Raw genomic sequence first — 18,325 nt, forward strand, 5'->3', positions numbered from 1 at the left:
CCGGATAGGCTCTTGATCCGAGGTACGAGGTTATAAATGTTTAGACGTTACGACGATTTTACGATGGTTTTGGGTTTAATCGTCGTAAAACCGTCATAACGGTCAAATGCTCCCATCACGACACGTGTCATGTCATGCAGTGGACCGACTGTTATACAACCGAATCGTCGTAAAACCGTCGTAAAGTTACGACGATTTTACGACGATCACAAAATCTATATAAGGGACGCGAGTTTTCCCCCTTTCGTCGCTCATTCCTCTCTTCCCTTTCTCTCTCTAGAAATCTCTCTATCTCTCTAGAAATCTACCTCTCCCTTCTCTCCCTACTCTCCAGCCAATTAATTTGTAAGTATTTTTAAAAATTAATTTCATTACATATTATTTTAGATTTAGGTTCGGAATTTAGATTTAGGTTCGGAATTTAGATTTAGGTTTCGGAATTTAGTTAGGCCCGGATTTTGGTAAATTTAAATAGATATTTGGTATGTAATTTTTTTCCTACAATATTTTTAAATTAATTAATATTTATTCTTATATATCTGATATTAATTTACTTTTTCTCTTTCCATTTGACTAGGTTTACGACCGACAATGCAGTCGGTCGTAACATTGCGGATATCATCAAGGGGTTTTTCGTACAACTCCATACTAGCTGGAAGAAACTGGATCAGGCCACACTTGACACTTGGTTCAAGTGTTTTGCGGTAAGTAATTTACCATTTCGTTTAATTTTAATTTTAAAACTTTTTACAATAATTACTAACTTCTTTTTTTTCCTAGCAAAACTGGCATTGGGAAACATCCGCACACGGACGTGTGGAGACGGCCTTCAAGGAGAAGGTCAAATTCCGCCTCAACAACACCGTTTCCGACTGGAAACGGAAGTGGGAGGTTGACGGCGACAAGGCCAAGCCGGCGCCTATGGCCAAATACCGTCTGGCGGGCCTTGTCCAGTACTGGTTGGATCCGCACAATCAGACTACGGCCGCCAAGTGTTCCGGATCTAGGTAAGTAGTTAATTCCAATAATATTTACATTATTTTTTTTCTTATAATAGATTCTAATGAAAATATTTTTCAGGAACGCTACTGACGATGCGGGAAATCAGAAGAACGTCCCGCACACTTCCAGCCAGATTCCTTTTGCCGGAAGACGGCTTATAATGGTAAGTAAATTAAAATTATTAATTTTTTTGTTTTCAAATAATTAACTCTTATTTCTCGATACTAATTAATTTTTCATTTTGATTTTGTAGGTCGAAGATAACAGAGGAGAACTTCCTCCGATGACAAAGGTTTTCGCCGAGACGCATAAGAAGCGGAACGGCGAATTCACGGATCCTCGGGCGGAGGAGATCTACAACGCCACCTGTGCGGCGATCGAGGAGCGACAAACGTCTCCCAGAGGTAGCTCGGTCCAATCGACCCCGACGCTGACGGTGGCGGAGATGGACCAGATCTTCGAAGAGGTAAATTTAATTGCTATATTTAATTAATTAATGTAATTTTAGTTTTAAATTAAATTTCTAACCATAATGTTTTTAAATATTTGTAGGTTGCCCCAAAGAAAAATGGGCGGGTATTAGGGATGGGGTCCATCCGTGATACTCCGAGAGCTACGGCGTCTGGTCACGTCCGGGTCCCGGATCCGGTTATCCGCCAGGAGATCGATCAGATGCGGACCCGTTACGAGACGAGGATCGAACAGCTCTACGGTCTCTTCGAGATCATGGGAGCCGACAACCCGGTGCTCATGGCGCAGTTGGACAAGCTGCGGACTGATGGGGTTGTCGGTTCGTCTGCCGCCGGGTCATTCACTAGGACGCAACCGCCGATGCAGACGGACGAGGAGATGTTCCGATCTCTCGGGGTTGAGCCTCCTAGAACCGGAGATCAGGCGCCGGCGGAAGCATCAAACCGAAGACCCGGCAAGGAACACGTCCAGGACGATGGGGAGGAGACCGGTGACGGGATCGACGATTTAGATTTAGGTTTAGATTTAGAGCTGTAGGGTTTTTATGTAAATTACAATTAATTTTAATTTCAAATTTTAATAAATTTTAAATTGTAAATTATTTTTTTTTAATTTAAATTTTAATTCGATTTTCTTTTTTTAATTTTCAATTATATTAAACGTCGTATAATCGTCGTAATAGCTTTATTAAAACCGTCGTACATTCGTCGTAAATATTACGATGAATTTACGACTAAAATGTACAACGACAAATACGACGATTATACGTCCGTGCTTTACGACGATTTTACGACGAAATGATTAAATACTTTACGATTGATTTACGACGATTTATGCGTCGTACATTTTACGACGATCTTACGTCGACCATTAACGACCACTTAACGACAGTCTAGGCGAAGACCAAGTCGACGCAATTCGATGTAAAATCGTCGTAAACTGTACGACGCATTTACGACGATTTTGTTTCCCTCGATGTTACGACGAAACGAAACCGTCGTATAATATACGACGATTTTACGACGATGACTTTACGACGATTTTTAAATCGTCGGTAGTCCGTCGTAATAGCCCTATTACGACGAAATAACGATCATTTCGACCGTTGTAAAATGATATTTTTCTTATAGTGTTGGGAGCATATGCCTTGAATTCAGTATGATGTGAATAAGCCAAAAACTCATTAAGTTTAACTTTATGTCTTCTTAGATAAAACTGCTAGTTAGTTAAAAAAATTTATGTCACTTACAGATTAAAAATATATATATATATATATATATATATATATATTTCCAACTTTTTCCTCATTCCCTATTCATGAGCATCATTTCCTCATTCTTGCACCTTTTAACTTAGACTAGCTTGGTGAGATAAGAAGGACTAATTTGTGGTGGTGTTCCATGATATTGACATAATTAATGCCTGATTCTTTCTCAGGATCATTTATGGCACAAGCTGGCCAACCGAATGTGATTGATGAAGCATCTGGCGAGATTGTTGGAAATTGTTGGAAATCCTGGAAAATAATGCATATTGGGGGATTCGTAAAAGGAGGATGCGAGTTATGAGCCTTTTCTAAATTAATTTTGAAGCTGATTAGAATATATATGCAGAGAACTAAGGAAAATGCAAACAAAGCCCCATGATCTTTGTTTCACCTAAATAAGACCTAAGGAATCTTGTCTTGTATTGATACTCAATATTTCAATTTACATGTTCAAAATTTCAAATTAAACCTAAACGTAAAACTCCGTTTAAAGACTAATGAACGATAAATTGTATCGTTTAACCCAAGTCAAAATGATGTTGGTTTAACTCTACCTCTACGCAAAAAAAAAAAAAAAAAAAAGTTCCAAAGATATTCAAGAGAATTATGCTTTGATACGCTAACAAGTTTTAATTTCCATCCACTTGCTATGTAAAATTCCATCACATTATTTTTGAATACCTACATAAATATAGGCTTTTGCTTATGACGCATTTAAATACACAGAAAAAAATATATATCCATGGGTTGCGCCTCTTCCATCATTCCCTGAGTTATCCAAAAAAAAAAACCATGCTACATGATTTGCTCTTATTCAAAACATAATTTGATGGTTTTGTCTAGGTTTGAGGGAAAATAATGGCATGAAAACTGGAGTTTTCTATGGGTCTTAAAAATTGAAATTTTCATAATGAAAATATATTGCATTTCTTTCTCTCAAAGTTGTTGATAAATCAATTATAAGTAATTCATAGTGATGATTTGAAGATTATTACGGTTTACATTCCCAAAACTTGTTTTGAGAATCGCTGTTTCGCTCACTTATGTTATTGGTTTACAGTTTCAACTACACCAACTATGTTTGATGACAAGCTTATACAAACTACATTCTTGTATACCTAACACTATAAACTATACATTATATAACACTAACTACACCAAGTTAACTTTAACGTTTAAAAACCAAGATTCGACTGAACATCGTTAAACAGTACCCATGTGGTAAAACTAAAACACAATGAGCCTTCTTATTTTTTTTATTCATAATCAATAATCGATAGAAGAAACTGAGCAAAAGCAAAAAGAAAGCTACTCCAACAAGCCATTAATCTTTCTTCTACGTAATTTTTATTGTTAGAGTGATATTTTTATGTTTTACTGCTCAGTCAAAAAAAAAGTTGTAACAAACACATAAACCGCTTCGTCTCTTAGTATAAAAAGCCGTTAACTTCTTGGTGAAGAAACAAAGCGTCTTGAATCCATCAAACAACAAAAATCACACGAACCAGAGCAAACATGGCGAATCAATCCAATTCATCGGAAGATTCTTCCTCCTTCAATTTCTCGGCTGCTCCGCCGCGGCAGACGTTCCCGGAGGCTATCTTTGGTGATTACGACGGCGATGTTGGTTCGTTTCGCCGGAGGATGGTCATTCTTTGTAGAGATGATTACGTGAATCGCAAACGGGCCGAGGATCTCGATGTCGATGACGTTGATGAAGACCATTACTGTAATCTTGATGATGAGCTTGTACCATGGAGCGTGAGCAAGAAGATGAAGATAGAGAGGATGAAGAAGATTGGGAAGAGAGCGTTCGATAAGATCTTTAAGAAGTCTCTGGACTCGCAATTGAAGCCTGGTTGCGTCTATGGCAAGCATGGTCTCGGCATCAGGTTCAGGTGCTGATGAATCGATGATGTTCTTCGATTTTCTCTGGGAAACATTTTTCTTTCGGATTTTCTCAGCTGGTACACACGCTTTTTAGATCATTTTCTTTAGTTACTTGGATTCATCTCTGTCTCTGTGTAAATCGTAGTTTGGATTTTGGGTTTTTCGATCGATTGGTTTGAGTTGCGTTTGCTTACTGCAATTTTGGTGAATCGATCGTTACTTTTGTGTCAAGAATCAATGAAGAACAGTTAGGCTTGTTATGTTTTAGCTTTTGATTGAATTCAAGATTGAGTAAAGCGTTTGTTTGGATAGTACTATTCCAACTTCTACTCATTAAGATTTAGTCAAAATCATATGATTTAATAATGAATCATTCATTTTTGTGTTGCTAAGAATGTGGATTAGTAATACTGCATTGCATGCATTGGGATTAGGAATAGGCATTCGGTGGGAACCGAATTTAAACCGAACCAGAATTTATAAAGTTTGGTACCGTTCGATTTCATTATTCTATTTCTGCAAACCGGTTTCAATCAAAATAATCGAAGGATTGTACTAGGCAAAAATTATCGAAATTAAGAAATAAACAAAATGTACCGAATTTAACAAGAATGTATCAAAAACTCGAATTTTTTGTTAAAGGCCAAAGTTCGGTTCAATTGTGCAACATGATCCCTAACTCGGTTCATTTCGGCAACGACATAACCAATTTGAATTTTACCACTCCAAATCAATTCCAACCAAACTTTATTCGCTTCTATCGGCGCTTTTAGCTAAACCAAAATACCGAGTAACCGAACGAACCAAGACCCGAACTGAATAATTGGCCAGGTATATCTGGGAGCAATATGCCTTCGGGTCATAATTTATAATAGACCCAAATTATAGACCCATTTGAAAGCCCAAACAAATAATGGCGCCAAAATCAAGTGAAGTCCCGCCCAAATCAACTCTATCTACTCACTAAAAAGCGCCGAAATCTCTCACTCTTCTCTCTCAACTCTCCGATCAGCCATGGCTTCCGATTCTCCTCCCGGCAACACTAACGACGGTACTCTCTCTCTCTATCTCTCTTTCTTACCTACTCTCTCTCTCAGTATGAAAATCGTTTCGTGATTTTGATTTGTCTCACTACTCGCAGGTCCTTCCTCTCCCGAAGAGAACGCTTCAAGCCCTATCGGTAACACATACTCTTCCCCCGCCGCCCTCCGCAGTCGCCGGCGAGGAAGATCCTCTACGCCTACTCAATTCGCAACTCCACCGCCGCCATCACGTCTCGGAGCCTCAAACTCAACTCCTCCTACATCTCGTCCTTCCGCCGCCAGATCTAACGGCAGAAATGAACGCGGCGGCCCAGCGACCCCATCGTATACTGACGAAGCACCGCCTTCTTCCGAAGATGGTGAAGACGACGGAGCCGAGGACACCACTCCGACTTTCGTCTGGGGAACCAACATCAGTGTGCAAGATGTCAAATCGGCGATTGAGATGTTCGTTAAGCATTTCAGAGAAGCTAAAGAGAATAGTGAAGATTTGTTTAGAGAAGGCAAGTATATGGCTTCGATACGGAAGGTGATTGAAATCGAAGGAGAATGGATTGATGTTGATGCGTATGATGTGTTCGATTATGATCCTGATTTGTACAACAAGATGGTTCGGTATCCTTTGGAAGTTCTCGCTATCTTTGATATTGTGCTGATGGATATTGTTTCCTCGATCAATTGTTTGTTCGAGAAGCATGTTCAAGTGAGGATTTTCAACCTCAGGACTTCCACTTCCATGAGAAATCTCAATCCATCTGGTTAGTATTGTCTTCATAGTTCATTTTTTCCCAGTTTCTTAGTTCTCTAGTGGCTTAGCTTAGCTTGTGTTTTTATTGGTCAGACATCGAGAAGATGATCTCTTTAAAAGGAATGATAATTCGGAGTAGCTCAATCATTCCTGAAATCAGGGAAGCTGTGTTTAGATGCCTCGTTTGTGGTTACTTCTCTGACCCCATCATAGTCGATAGAGGTAATTTGATCACTTGGATTGATCAATTTTGTATATATGTGCGTATAGTTTATACTAATGTTTGTTTCATTGTTAGGGAAAATAAGCGAGCCTCCTACTTGCTTGAAACAAGAATGCCTTGCCAAGAACTCTATGACACTAGTACACAACCGATGCAGGTGAGTGAGTTCTAGACATGGGTTCGTCTGATCCTGTTTAAATCCTGTAATTCATTCCCTTTCATTCGTGAATCAGGTTTGCCGATAAGCAGATTGTGAGACTTCAGGAAACGCCTGATGAGATTCCTGAAGGAGGAACACCTCACACAGTTAGCTTGTTGCTTCATGATAAGCTAGTTGATAATGGAAAGCCTGGTGACAGGATTGAGGTAAAAGCAGTGATTTAATCAGGGTAGTACAAGCGTTACTATGGTTTTGGTTGATAATCAAAGCTTATTTTCTTGATAGGTCACTGGAATTTACAGAGCGATGACCGTCCGAGTGGGACCTGCTCAAAGGACTGTGAAATCTGTGTTTAAGGCATGTCATCCTATCTTTTCTTCTGTTAGTAGCTCCTCGTTATTCTTATTCAGTTCTGACATTTTCAATTATTTTCTCTTATTAATGTTGTGTACAGACCTACATCGATTGCCTTCACATAAAGAAAGCAAGTAAGACAAGAATGGCTGCTGAGGATCCAATGGATGCTGACAATAGTCTGCGTAGAGTCGATGAAGATGTTGAGTTAGATGAGGAGAAGGTTCTTCATCTTTTTAACTACATAGAATTATAAATTTGTAACTTATTCCTTCATTCCAACCAAGTTTCGTGTTAATTTGCAGTTGAGGAAGTTTCAGGAACTCGCTAAACAACCAGATATATATGAGAAGCTTAGTAGATCGCTGGCACCAAACATCTGGGAGTTGGATGACGTCAAAAAGGGTCTTCTGTGCCAGGTGCTGTAACGCTTATGATACTTGCTTATGGTTTCAACAAAATCTAAACGACATTAGTTCCTTTTACTGAGACAAATTTCAAATGTGAAGCTTTTTGGAGGGAATGCTTTGAACTTGGCATCTGGTGCTAATTTTCGTGGCGACATCAACATCTTACTTGTTGGTGACCCTGGTACAAGCAAGTCCCAGCTGCTTCAGTACATTCACAAGCTTTCACCGCGTGGAATTTACACAAGTGGGCGAGGGAGCTCAGCTGTTGGTTTAACAGCTTACGTAGCTAAAGACCCCGAGACAGGAGAAACTGTATGTTCATTAATTTTGTATTCAATCTTTTTGTACTCATTGTATTTTCACGGTCTTCTCAAGCCTGACCTGTTAACGTGAACGGAACATCGTTTAGGTTTTGGAGAGTGGAGCTCTTGTTCTTAGTGACCGAGGTATCTGCTGTATTGATGAATTTGACAAAATGTCTGACAGTGCGAGGAGCATGCTGCATGAGGTTTGTTACTCTCTCCTTCTTAACATTGCCATTTTCTAGGTGTCCCTCTTAATTGCGGCCTCTGGTCCATAAGATTGCATTGCTGATGAACATTGTTGCTCTGACAGGTTATGGAACAGCAGACTGTTTCAATAGCAAAGGCTGGTATTATTGCATCTCTAAATGCTAGAACCTCTGTATTGGCTTGTGCAAATCCTAGTGGATCACGCTATAATCCCCGGCTTTCTGTTATTGAGAACATTCACCTTCCTCCTACCTTGCTTTCTAGGTATGCTCCAATCTTTATCCGAAACTGACATTAAAAGATTTCCTCTTCTGCAAAAGAAGATATCTAGTGGTGTACTAATTTTATCGCACTTTAATTCTTAGATTCGATTTGATCTACTTGATTCTTGACAAGCCTGATGAGCAGACCGATCGACGGCTAGCTAAGCATATTGTGGCCCTACACTTTGAAAACGCAGAGGTCTTATATTTTTCCTCAGCGTCTGATAACTTGATAGATGATTGTGTTTCGCCTTGTTCTTACATTGACTGATGTCGTTTCATCTCAATCCCGCAGAGTGTGCAGGAGGAATCTTTGGATATTACTACACTGACAACTTATGTTAGCTATGCCCGCAAGAACATTCATCCTAAACTATCAGATGAAGCTGCAGAGGAGTTGACCCGAGGATATGTTGAGCTGAGAAAAGCAGGGAAGTTTGCCGGTAGTAGTAAAAAGGTGTGCTTTTCGAACTTATATGTTTCGGAACAGAGGCTCATAAAAATGATATATGGTTGGTCTCATGCTTTAGATTTTCTTTAATTTGGCACAGGTGATAACAGCAACTCCTAGGCAAATCGAGAGTTTGATCAGACTTAGTGAGGCCTTGGCTCGGATGCGCTTCTCCGAATGGGTTAGTGAATCATTCATATGTTTGATATGCAATTATCTTTCTTTTTTTTTTTTTGCATTTCACACCAAACTAAAAATGGTTCTTGTGATGGATAAAGGTTGAAAAACATGACGTGGACGAAGCATTTCGACTTCTCAGAGTTGCAATGCAGCAATCAGCAACAGATCACGCCACTGGTAAGCTTCTTCACAGTAACTTATAACACGTTATTATTATGAGGGTAAACACTAAACACCGTTTTATGTTTTATCTTGGTGAAGGGACCATTGACATGGACCTGATAAACACTGGAGTCTCAGCAAGTGAACGAATGAGACGGGATATCTTGGTGTCGTCAATTCGAGACATAACTCTTGAGAAAATGCAAATCGGAGGATCATCAATGCGTTTATCCGAGGTATTAATGCTTTACTCCTTTAGTTTCCCATTCTTTTTTCATGCAAATTGGAAAAAACCGTTATATTCAGAGAATTTGCTAAGTACAATGGGAAATGTTGTGCAGTTACTGGAAGAACTGAAGAAGCATGGAGGCAACATAAACACCGAAATTCATCTTCATGATGTGAGTCGTTTTTTATAAACAAACCTTTGCATATCAAAAGTTTTTGATCTGCTCATTAAGGACAGAGAAACTAACAAAAGTCTTTGTTGTTGTGACGCATTAATCAGGTAAGAAAAGCGGTGGGAACGCTAGCCAGTGAAGGATTTCTGATTGTTGAAGGTGATAGAATCAAGAGAGTATAATCACAGATTCTTGCAGTTGATGAGCAAAGCTTAATACTTACTTTGATTAGAGTTTGCTGATTAGAGTTTGATGATTTGAGTACTTACCGTGATTAGAGTTTGATGATTTGAGTAAGCTTAGTCATTAGGAAACCTCTTAGGAAGTAATGGACGGGTCCATGTGGCTCGGCCCATCTTCTCAACTTTTTTTTTAATCGTCTGGAATTCATTTAAGAATGGTAAAATTACTCCAGAGGGGGTTTACAAAGAAGGAGATGACCCCCCAAACCATAGCACTTAAGCCTAAAACTAAGACTAATGATGCTACAGATAGCCCTTACAAAATGTAATAAAACCGAGACATCGACGCTCCGGTCTGAAAACTTACAGCCAAGCCGGACCGCCGGACCACTGATGGACAGATACGATTGTAATCTTTCATCTCTAGTCATGCTTTAGGTGATTGCTTGTACAGCCTGGTTCGCTTGTGCTGCTTCAAGTTCAAAACCTACAATGCCCCAGCCCTGCTGCAACCTGTAAATTTGATCTGTGAGCACATGGTATCTTGGCCAGATTCATTATAGCTGTAAAAGCCTTTCTACAATCTAATGCTAGTACCACATTCTCCAATCTCAAATCACGAAGGCTTTTGATCGCCCAAATTACACCTTTGAGTTCCGCTATAGTTCTATTGGGCGCTTTGGTGAAAGCATCTCTAGCATGAAAAATAGCATAACTCATGTGGTCTCGGACGATCCAAGCAGCTCCACAATGTAACCTCGAATTCCTCCAATGAACATTTAGATTGCACTTGAGCTTTCCATTCGGCGAAGGTTGCCATTTGCAAGCATCTTCAGTGTCGACTAAGTTATTAGCCTCTTTCCAAGCTTTTGCTTCATCATTAGCCACTTGGATGATTCTAGCACTCGAATCCTGATTACCTGAGAAAAGGAAGGCATTTTTGTTCTTCCATATCCACCATAGTATCCAAGGAATCGTTATTCTGATCTCCTAAATTATGTTCTGGTCATCTAACCAATCAAGCACGGTTGACATATTCACCTCAAGGGAATTCGAGAAGCCATTCGAGGGGAGATTAAGCCGCGAAAGATCCCAAATAGCCCTGGCTGATTCACATTGAAAAAGCACATGGTTAATAGACTCCGAAGACTGGCTGCATAACCTGCACAATGTATCCATAGGCATCCGTCTTGTAACTAAACGATCGGCTACAGCCACTGCACCCGATAAGACTCTCCAAAAAAAAAACTTAACGAAATCCGTTCCTTATCTAACAGCGACACGGGAGGTTGAGCTAGATGTGGATGATTAGCGAGCAACCAGTAACCACTTTTAACCGAATAAGCACCATCATCAGTGTAAGCCCATATATGTCTGTCAGGAACTCTTCCAATCGGCATATCCAAAATTTTGACCGCATCATTTGGAGGAAATAATTCATGAACTTTGTTCTCCATCCATTCTCCATGTTCAGAGATTAAATCCGAGACTCTCAACTCAAGATCCATGAAAATTTCCTTATTGATGTGTGGTGTGCTGAGGGTGTGTCAAGTTTTACCCTAATTGAAATCAATAGCCGCAAGTGCACAACTGATCAATTGTAGTACTTAGGGATCGAATCCACAGGGAAGGAGGATCTTTTCCTGCAAAAAGCCTTTGAAAATAAGTTAAAGTAAGGAAGTCTAGAACTAAACGGTTTGATGGGGGTTTGGTGGTGTCTTTAAAATGTAAAAAAAACGAAATATTAAAAGAGAATACGGAAATTAAATGACGTAATAACTAAACTTAACGAAAATAACTAAAAATGATAAAAGCGGATATTCTAATGCTTAAATAAAAATGAACTAAAAAGGAAAGACAATATTGAACTAAAGCTTAAAGAAAATCGGTGTAAATCAATAAGAAAGAAAGCGTTGGGGTTCAGGGAAGTTTTCTCAGGGGTACGAACGATTCAAAACATTGCTAGAGAGGAAATTTTGTAAGATCTTAGCTTAAACTTTTCGAACTGGAGTCACGGACGTATGAATACGCCACTGTCGTGATCATAGACAACTATCTCTCTCAACCCTGACCAGTAGGTTTCCACTCTAGCCCTGGAAGAGAAGAGATGCATTATGTTTAAGACTCGTCCTAATTCACAAATCGCCTATAGGTAGGTTTCCACTCCTATGTTTGTTTTGCTCTCCCAAACTAGATCTGATACCTGATGAACACTTTCGTGTCACCAAGCATCTGGATCAGATTGTAGTTCATGACGCTACTCTCATGCAGTAAAAACGAATTCAGAAGAAAAAGTTCTAAGATTCAGCTCAAAAGCCAATGGAATCCTCACCGAACATATAAATCCCCATCAAAATTCCCTTAATCCCAACAATAAAACTACTCAGACATGATGAACGAAATTAAAGACATAATATCAAGAAGTAGAATAGAAACCGAAATTGAAAAAGAAAGAACAAGGGTTCAAGAGAACAAATCTCTCTCTCCCTAAAAGCTAAAGCAATGAAAGTATGAAGTAAATAATTCGGTTCTCTAAGGTTACACACCATTTCTAGGGCTCCTAAGACATGTATTTATAGTGCTCAAGACCTCTCTGGACGTCACTTAGGGTTTCTCCAAATGTGGGCTTCAGAAATGGGCTTTTTGGGCTTGGAGGTTGAAGGCCGCGGTCGGGAGTGCTCTGACCGCGGGGAATGTATGGTTTGCCGCGGTCGGGATGCTCCTGACCGCGGGAAAATGCTTGTTGGCCGCGGGTGGAAGTGCTGGCCAGCTGGTTTACGAGACATCTTGCTCTTCGCGTATCTTTTGATTGAACCGTTGGATTTCCAAGCTGTAAAGTGCACTGGAAAGTTGATACTTCCATCTTTAATGTCTCTAAATTTGAGCTGGATCAAACGGTGAGAAGGCCTTCAATCAGGGGTGAACTTCTGACGGTTTGACTCTGAGCTGAAATCTGGTTTTCTGTCCATTTTGTTAAGCTTTTCCCTAAGTTACCTGAAAAGAGTCTTGGAACTACAAATACTAGAAAAACGTGATAAAAGTACTTAAAAGCAATTAAAAACATATAAAAAGTATTTCAAAACGATCCATAAAAGTGGTCAAAATACGGTGTTATCACTTATTCACCGGCTGCCTAAGATGCTCATCAAAGACCCATTTCTCTAACCAAATTTGTGTGTTTGAGCCATTCCCATCGACTTCATCAACCCACATTCCAGTAGTTCTTTACCAAACATGATGCTCCTCCAAGCATATGATGGTCGGTAGCCTGATCCACAGTCTAAGAAGTCTTTATTGGTGAAGTATCTTTCTTTATATAGCCTTGATAACAATGTCTGCGGCTCATTGAGAATCTTCCAGGCTTGTTTCGCTAACAAGGCTTGATTGAAATCCTCAACATCTCGGAATCCCAAACCATCTTTTTCCTTTGATTTGCACATTGATTTCCATGCTACCCAGTGAACTTTGTTCTAGTTTTCGCAAGCATTCCACCAGAACTTGGTCATAGCCGAAGTGAGCTTTTGACAGTGATGCTTCGTTAATCTGAAACAAGACATCGCGTATACTGGGAGGGCCATAGCAATCGATTTAAGAAGAATCTCCTTACCCCCCCCCCCCCCCAAAGAAAATGTTTTAGCGGACCAACCATGCAATCGTTTCTCCAATTTCTCGCCCATGAAAGTTAGTCAAACCTGTTTGGACCCCCTAAAACACTCTGGAAGACCTAAGTATTTGCCATCTCCACCTTCTTTTTCAATACCAAGCCGTTCTGCAAGTAATCTTCTCTGAAACGGATCAATCGCTGCACCAAACGTTACTGCAGATTTCTGAAAATTTCCTGCCCTGAGGCATCTTCGTATAATTGCAGGCATTTTAAAAATTCTGTGCATTCTTTGAGACTCGCCTTGCAGATGAAGAAGCTATCATCAGCAAAAAGAAGATGTTGAATCGATGGGCAGCTTTTGGATAACCTCATACCAGTCACTCTGCCTTCCTTTTCGGCTTTGCTCATTACATGAACAAGGGCTTCAGCACATAAGATGAACATGAAAGGGGATAAAGGATCTCCTTGTCGGATCCCCCTTTCCGGCTTGAAATGTCCATGACGCTCATCATTCAATAAAACTGTACATGACACCAACTAATGCATTCCATAACCCATCCAACCCACTTAGAGTGGAATCACATCTTGAAAAACAATGTCTCCAACAAATTCCATTCTACGCGGTCATACGCCTTCGACATATCGGTTTTTATCGCCAATAATTCCTCCTTGCAGTTCGGATTGGTGCGCAACCCGTGGATCATCTCATGGGCAATGAGAATGTTGTCAGATATTAATCGACCAGCAACGAAAGCCCCTTGTGTTTGCGAAACTAGCTTGGGTAGAAAACGCTTCAGTCTCGTGCATAGAACTTTGGAAACGATCTTATACGTAACTGAACATAGGCTAATGGGCCTTAGATTGGTCATCCTCTTGGGGTTCGGTGTTTTCGGAAGCAAACATAACTGGGTAAAGTTCCACTCCTCAGGAAGCTGTCCAGTTTCAAAAAATCGTTTGACTTCAGACGTGACATGTGAGCCTGCGATTCCCCAGAATTGCTGGAAAAATTTTCCACTCATCCCATCAGCTCCAGGTGCACTGTCACCTTTAATTCCTTTCACAGCCCTTTGAATTTCTCCATCCGAGATAGGTTGAATCAATTCTCGGTTCATCTCATCTGTTACTTTTGCTTCAAAGCCCTGTAACAACTCTGTACCGTCCCCAGTGACCGACAATTCGAAAAGCTTCATGAAATACTTCACCGCCACATTGCCTTTAGCATCCTCCTCAAAGTGTTCGAAGCCTTCATTGTCAATCAAAGAGACGATGGAGTTTTTCATTCGTCTCGATTTGACCCATCCATGAAAGAAACGTGAATTACAGTCCCCCACCTTCAACCATTTCTGTTTACTTCACAGTTTCCAATACAGCTCTTCCTCAATGGTTGTTTTAGTTAACTCCGACCGCAAGACCTGGAGCTTAGCAAAATCAGGATACAACTTGGAGCTTTATACCTCGACCTCTTCCTGCAACTGCTGAAGACGGACACGGGAATTTGAGTTTGAGGATCGCTTCCATTTTGAAAGTTCCTTTCTGCAGTTTTGCAATCCGTTCCGTGACTTTTGTATTCCGATCACCCAAATTCCATCTTTTTTATATACAACATCAATCACACCAGGTTTAGAGCACCATCGTCGATCAAATCGGAATCGGCCTTTCTTCCGTTCATTACCACCCGAAATGCGAGTTAACAGGGGTCTATGATCTGAAGGCCACCTTTTTAAATATTCAGTGTGCGTTCGCGGGAAAAAGCCTGAACCATTCCGCATTACCAAATGCTCTATCTAACCGACATTGTATCCACACCTTCTCCTTCTGCCCCAAGTCATTGATCACCTCTCTCCTACCACCCCAGGACAGCAAATTACCATGGCTCGGCGTTTCTTTTAGGTGGCATCCAGTTTTTCACTATTATTCATGATTTCAGGTCTACAGCTACCATCCAGTTTTTCACTATTATTCATGATTTCATTGAAATCACCTACCAGAAACCAGGCATCATCCCTGTTACCACCAAACGACGACAGTAAATCCCAGACCCCTTGTCGTTGATGTCTCACAGGTTCTCCATATATGAATGACATAAAAAACTCTCGCGAGTCACACTTTATTTTCGTATCAGTCACTCTATCCACCAAGTGGAAACTCTTCCAAAACAAAGCCAAACCTCCACTTAGACCAGCTGGATCAATCACATGAACATGATCATAACCCAGGGATTTCCTGTTTCTCAAACCCCGACAGTTCCAACCGAGCGTCGTCATTGAGGATTGGGTGGTTTCTGGAAAACCATCAAACCTTTATCTTGCTTTGAGAACTTCGACACCACCTCATCAGAAACACTTGCTTTACGTTTCGTAGACTGCTCTACTTCCTCGTTTTGCCCCCTTCACATACCTTTCAGAGATGTATCTTTTGAAATAGAGCCATTATTAACCCGTTTCTTTCTCGACCATGATGCCGCAGGCTTCCGTGAATTCCTGTTATTTCCACTCGTGCATGAAGTTCCAGGTTCAACAACACCAACGTGAAAACCCGAAGCTATAACGGGTGGAATAAAGTTATCTGATCCTTCTTTGTTTTCGATGAGATTATTCCTTACGAGCGGACTTGCTGAATTGATCATTTGCTTTGCGCCCACTTCACCCATAGAGTTAATATTCTCCACCTCCACTCTGACTGCGTTGACTGGTTCCAAGCTTGGATTGGTCTTTCCTTTCTCTACTGCCTCACTCTGACTCACAGGCATTTCCGACTGTCGCTTACCCATTCTGTCCTCCGTCTGAGCCATCTCCACCTTCCTATAATCAAAGACTTTGCCAATACCCTTATCGAGCTCAGCAGAGATACGTGGTGGAGGTTCCAATCTAAGGATAGATCTTTGAGCTACAGGGTTTTTGGATAAGTCATCTAGTGCCACTCTCATCCTGTGCTCCCGAATTGCCTTTTCTGCAGGGTCAAGACAATTCATGTAGAGTCTCATTTCTTCAAAAACCTCTGGGGCGACCATATTCAGACGGGGTTCAAACCCTGGAGGAATCGATGGAGCTAACATGGGCATGATTATATCCACCAAATCAGTGTGGTTTTGCCGCGTTTTGTCTCCAGGAGTATCACTGTTGATCCTCGTCTCTATCCTCTGATTCTCCACTCTTTCAGGTCATTTCTTCTGACTCAGGAAAAGTGGACATTTCTGCTTCTCATGGGTTAGGCGAAAGCAGTGAAAGCATTTCTTCCGGATTTTCTCATACTCAATATCCACTACAGCGCTTCCTGCTCCTCTGGGTAAATTAATTGTCTTTGTGTCTCGAAGAGGTTGTTCTACATCGACGACGACCAAAACCCGAACAAATTCCTGGAATCTAGACTTTTCAGGGTCAAAGAGTATTTCTTTCACTTGTCCCACCCGATCCGCTACTGCATCGATGGTCTTTAGAGTGCAAAAATTCAAAGGAATTTTTCGAATCCTAATCCATACCGGCGCCATCTTTAAAAAGTTAAGTGGAGGATTTACTACCCATCTGTCCATAACCATACTCCAGTCATCAAAGGACCATATACCATCCTCCATTACTGTCTCCATATCCGTCTCACTTTCAAAAATAAACTGAAAACTTTCTTTGGATAGGGCTATGCCACGCACCTTATCATAAACCTTCCAGATCCGAGGCATCGTTTTCAGCATTCTCGCCATATTTTGACACTCCGGATTGAGGAGCCGGCCAATCAGACTCTTGGCGTTTACCTGCACTGCACTGCACTGTAATCTTCATCGTTCGGTAGATCAATCGGTTTGTAATCATCCAATGACATCGACTGTAGGGCTTCATTCAGTAAACCATCCATGACTAACAGAAAGAGAATAATCCGCGTTCCAACTCCAAAATTCTCAATTCCTAATGCTTTGGTGGATGGAGGAGGCTGATGAAACTGCTGCGAAAACCCTAGAGGCCGATCTTGCTCTAGCTTAAATTTGGCAAGACAGTAGCGCATTTTTTCAAATTCACAGATTTCTTGAAGCCGAAAAAGGAAATTTTTTTTCTTGTCACTTTTACCGACAAGGCAAATTGCCTTTCGGAGGGAAACTCTACAGTCATAAACGACTAGAGCAAAGACTTTACACGAGAGAGAGGTCTGCCCATCTTCTCACTAGTTGCCAATTTGTTGTAATGAGTTTTATTTCTTAAGAAAATTTATCTTTTGATCAAAAAACACAAAATTATCTATAAATCTTTTGAATATTTCAACTAGTCTATTTATGGGCTTGATTGGTTATGGCTGTAGCTGTATGTTTTTTGCTGCAGGATTTTGACTGGATTTTTTTTTTTTAAATGATTTATCTCAAAATATTCTAAGGCTAAATTATTAGTGTTCTAGGTATTTTGCTCTTTATGGCCCAAAAATATAAAAAAGGGAAAGAAAAAAATTCAAATAATTTGTTTAAAGCATGATTGGAAGAGATTTAATTCTGTAAAGAAATTTATGGCTGTGAAAAGAAAAGATTCTAAAGCACTTGCGAAAAGATTTAAAGCACTTGCCAATCAAGCTCTATATATTAGAGACACAAGTTCAATAAATTCAATCCATTATTAATTTAGAAGCTTTGGTGACTGAGGTTGTATATACCCTAGTTGAGCCTATGATGGATTATGATGAATATATTGCAAACCATAGAACCCAACTAAGCCACCATCAGATCAGTTGTTCAATGAGGCATTGAATTCACTTGCCACAACGATGCTAATAATGACAATGCTGCTGAGAGTGCTGAGCACTGTAAGAAGACGTTTAAGTTTGCCAAAAAAACTTACCGAAAAAGGATATGTGTTTTTAAAAGAAAATAATTTCGTTAAAGTTGTGGATTATCAGGGTTGGATACTAAAATAGACAAAAGAAATTAACAATCATCCAACGTTTCCTACATTAATAAATCTGCTTCAAATAAACAAGCCAAGATCAGAGTCTTTTATGGTCTCGCAAAAGATCTAGACAAAAAGCTTTT

At 40.2% G+C, this 18,325-nt stretch overlaps 3 protein-coding genes across 3 annotated transcripts; 2 read left to right on the plus strand and 1 right to left on the minus strand.

Moving 5' to 3' along the window:
* The first annotated feature begins 4,255 nt into the window (after positions 1–4,255).
* On the plus strand, positions 4,256–4,645 carry LOC112089698. Its single transcript, XM_024160449.1, has one exon. The coding sequence runs from the start codon at positions 4,256–4,258 to the stop codon at positions 4,643–4,645; it is 390 nt and encodes a 129-aa protein (XP_024016217.1).
* A 987-nt stretch (positions 4,646–5,632) lies between these two features.
* Positions 5,633–9,983, plus strand: LOC18025828 (DNA replication licensing factor MCM4). Its single transcript, XM_006409371.2, has 18 exons — positions 5,633–5,681; positions 5,772–6,431; positions 6,515–6,643; positions 6,720–6,801; positions 6,878–7,010; positions 7,090–7,161; positions 7,259–7,381; positions 7,464–7,577; positions 7,668–7,880; positions 7,978–8,076; positions 8,184–8,344; positions 8,446–8,542; positions 8,639–8,800; positions 8,895–8,975; positions 9,073–9,151; positions 9,236–9,372; positions 9,478–9,537; positions 9,645–9,983. Exons 1-18 carry the CDS (start codon positions 5,645–5,647, stop codon positions 9,717–9,719), a joined length of 2,514 nt encoding a protein of 837 aa, XP_006409434.1. The 5' UTR covers positions 5,633–5,644; the 3' UTR covers positions 9,720–9,983.
* Positions 9,984–10,199: 216 nt separating this feature from the next.
* LOC112089699 lies at positions 10,200–11,227 on the minus strand. The gene is made up of 3 exons (XM_024160450.1): positions 10,995–11,227; positions 10,761–10,881; positions 10,200–10,664 (listed from the first exon to the last, which is right to left on the minus strand). Exons 1-3 carry the CDS (start codon positions 11,225–11,227, stop codon positions 10,200–10,202), a joined length of 819 nt encoding a protein of 272 aa, XP_024016218.1.
* Positions 11,228–18,325: the final 7,098 nt, after the last annotated feature.

The sequence above is a fragment of the Eutrema salsugineum genome, unplaced genomic scaffold (assembly GCF_000478725.1).
Source record: "Eutrema salsugineum unplaced genomic scaffold, Eutsalg1_0 scaffold_11, whole genome shotgun sequence".
Lineage (NCBI taxonomy): Eukaryota > Viridiplantae > Streptophyta > Magnoliopsida > Brassicales > Brassicaceae > Eutrema > Eutrema salsugineum.

What these genes read in the sequence shown, in the direction of transcription:
- LOC112089698 (XM_024160449.1), top strand. Translation starts at nt 4,256, where the DNA reads ATGGCGAATCAATCCAATTCATCGGAAGATTCTTCCTCCTTCAATTTC.
- LOC18025828 (XM_006409371.2), top strand. Translation starts at nt 5,645, where the DNA reads ATGGCTTCCGATTCTCCTCCCGGCAACACTAACGACG. An exon ending in CGAGGAGCATGCTGCATGAG is followed by an intron (nt 8,077 to 8,183) that starts GTTTGTTACTCT and finishes TTGCTCTGACAG; the next exon opens with GTTATGGAACAGCAGACTGT. An exon ending in CATCAATGCGTTTATCCGAG is followed by an intron (nt 9,373 to 9,477) that starts GTATTAATGCTT and finishes AATGTTGTGCAG; the next exon opens with TTACTGGAAGAACTGAAGAA.
- LOC112089699 (XM_024160450.1), bottom strand. Translation starts at nt 11,227, where the DNA reads ATGGATCTTGAGTTGAGAGTCTCGGATTTAATCTCTGAACATGGAGAA. An exon ending in GCTCAACCTCCCGTGTCGCT is followed by an intron (nt 10,882 to 10,994) that starts GTTAGATAAGGA and finishes TACATTGTGCAG; the next exon opens with GTTATGCAGCCAGTCTTCGG. An exon ending in GCTTCTCGAATTCCCTTGAG is followed by an intron (nt 10,665 to 10,760) that starts GTGAATATGTCA and finishes TGGATATGGAAG; the next exon opens with AACAAAAATGCCTTCCTTTT.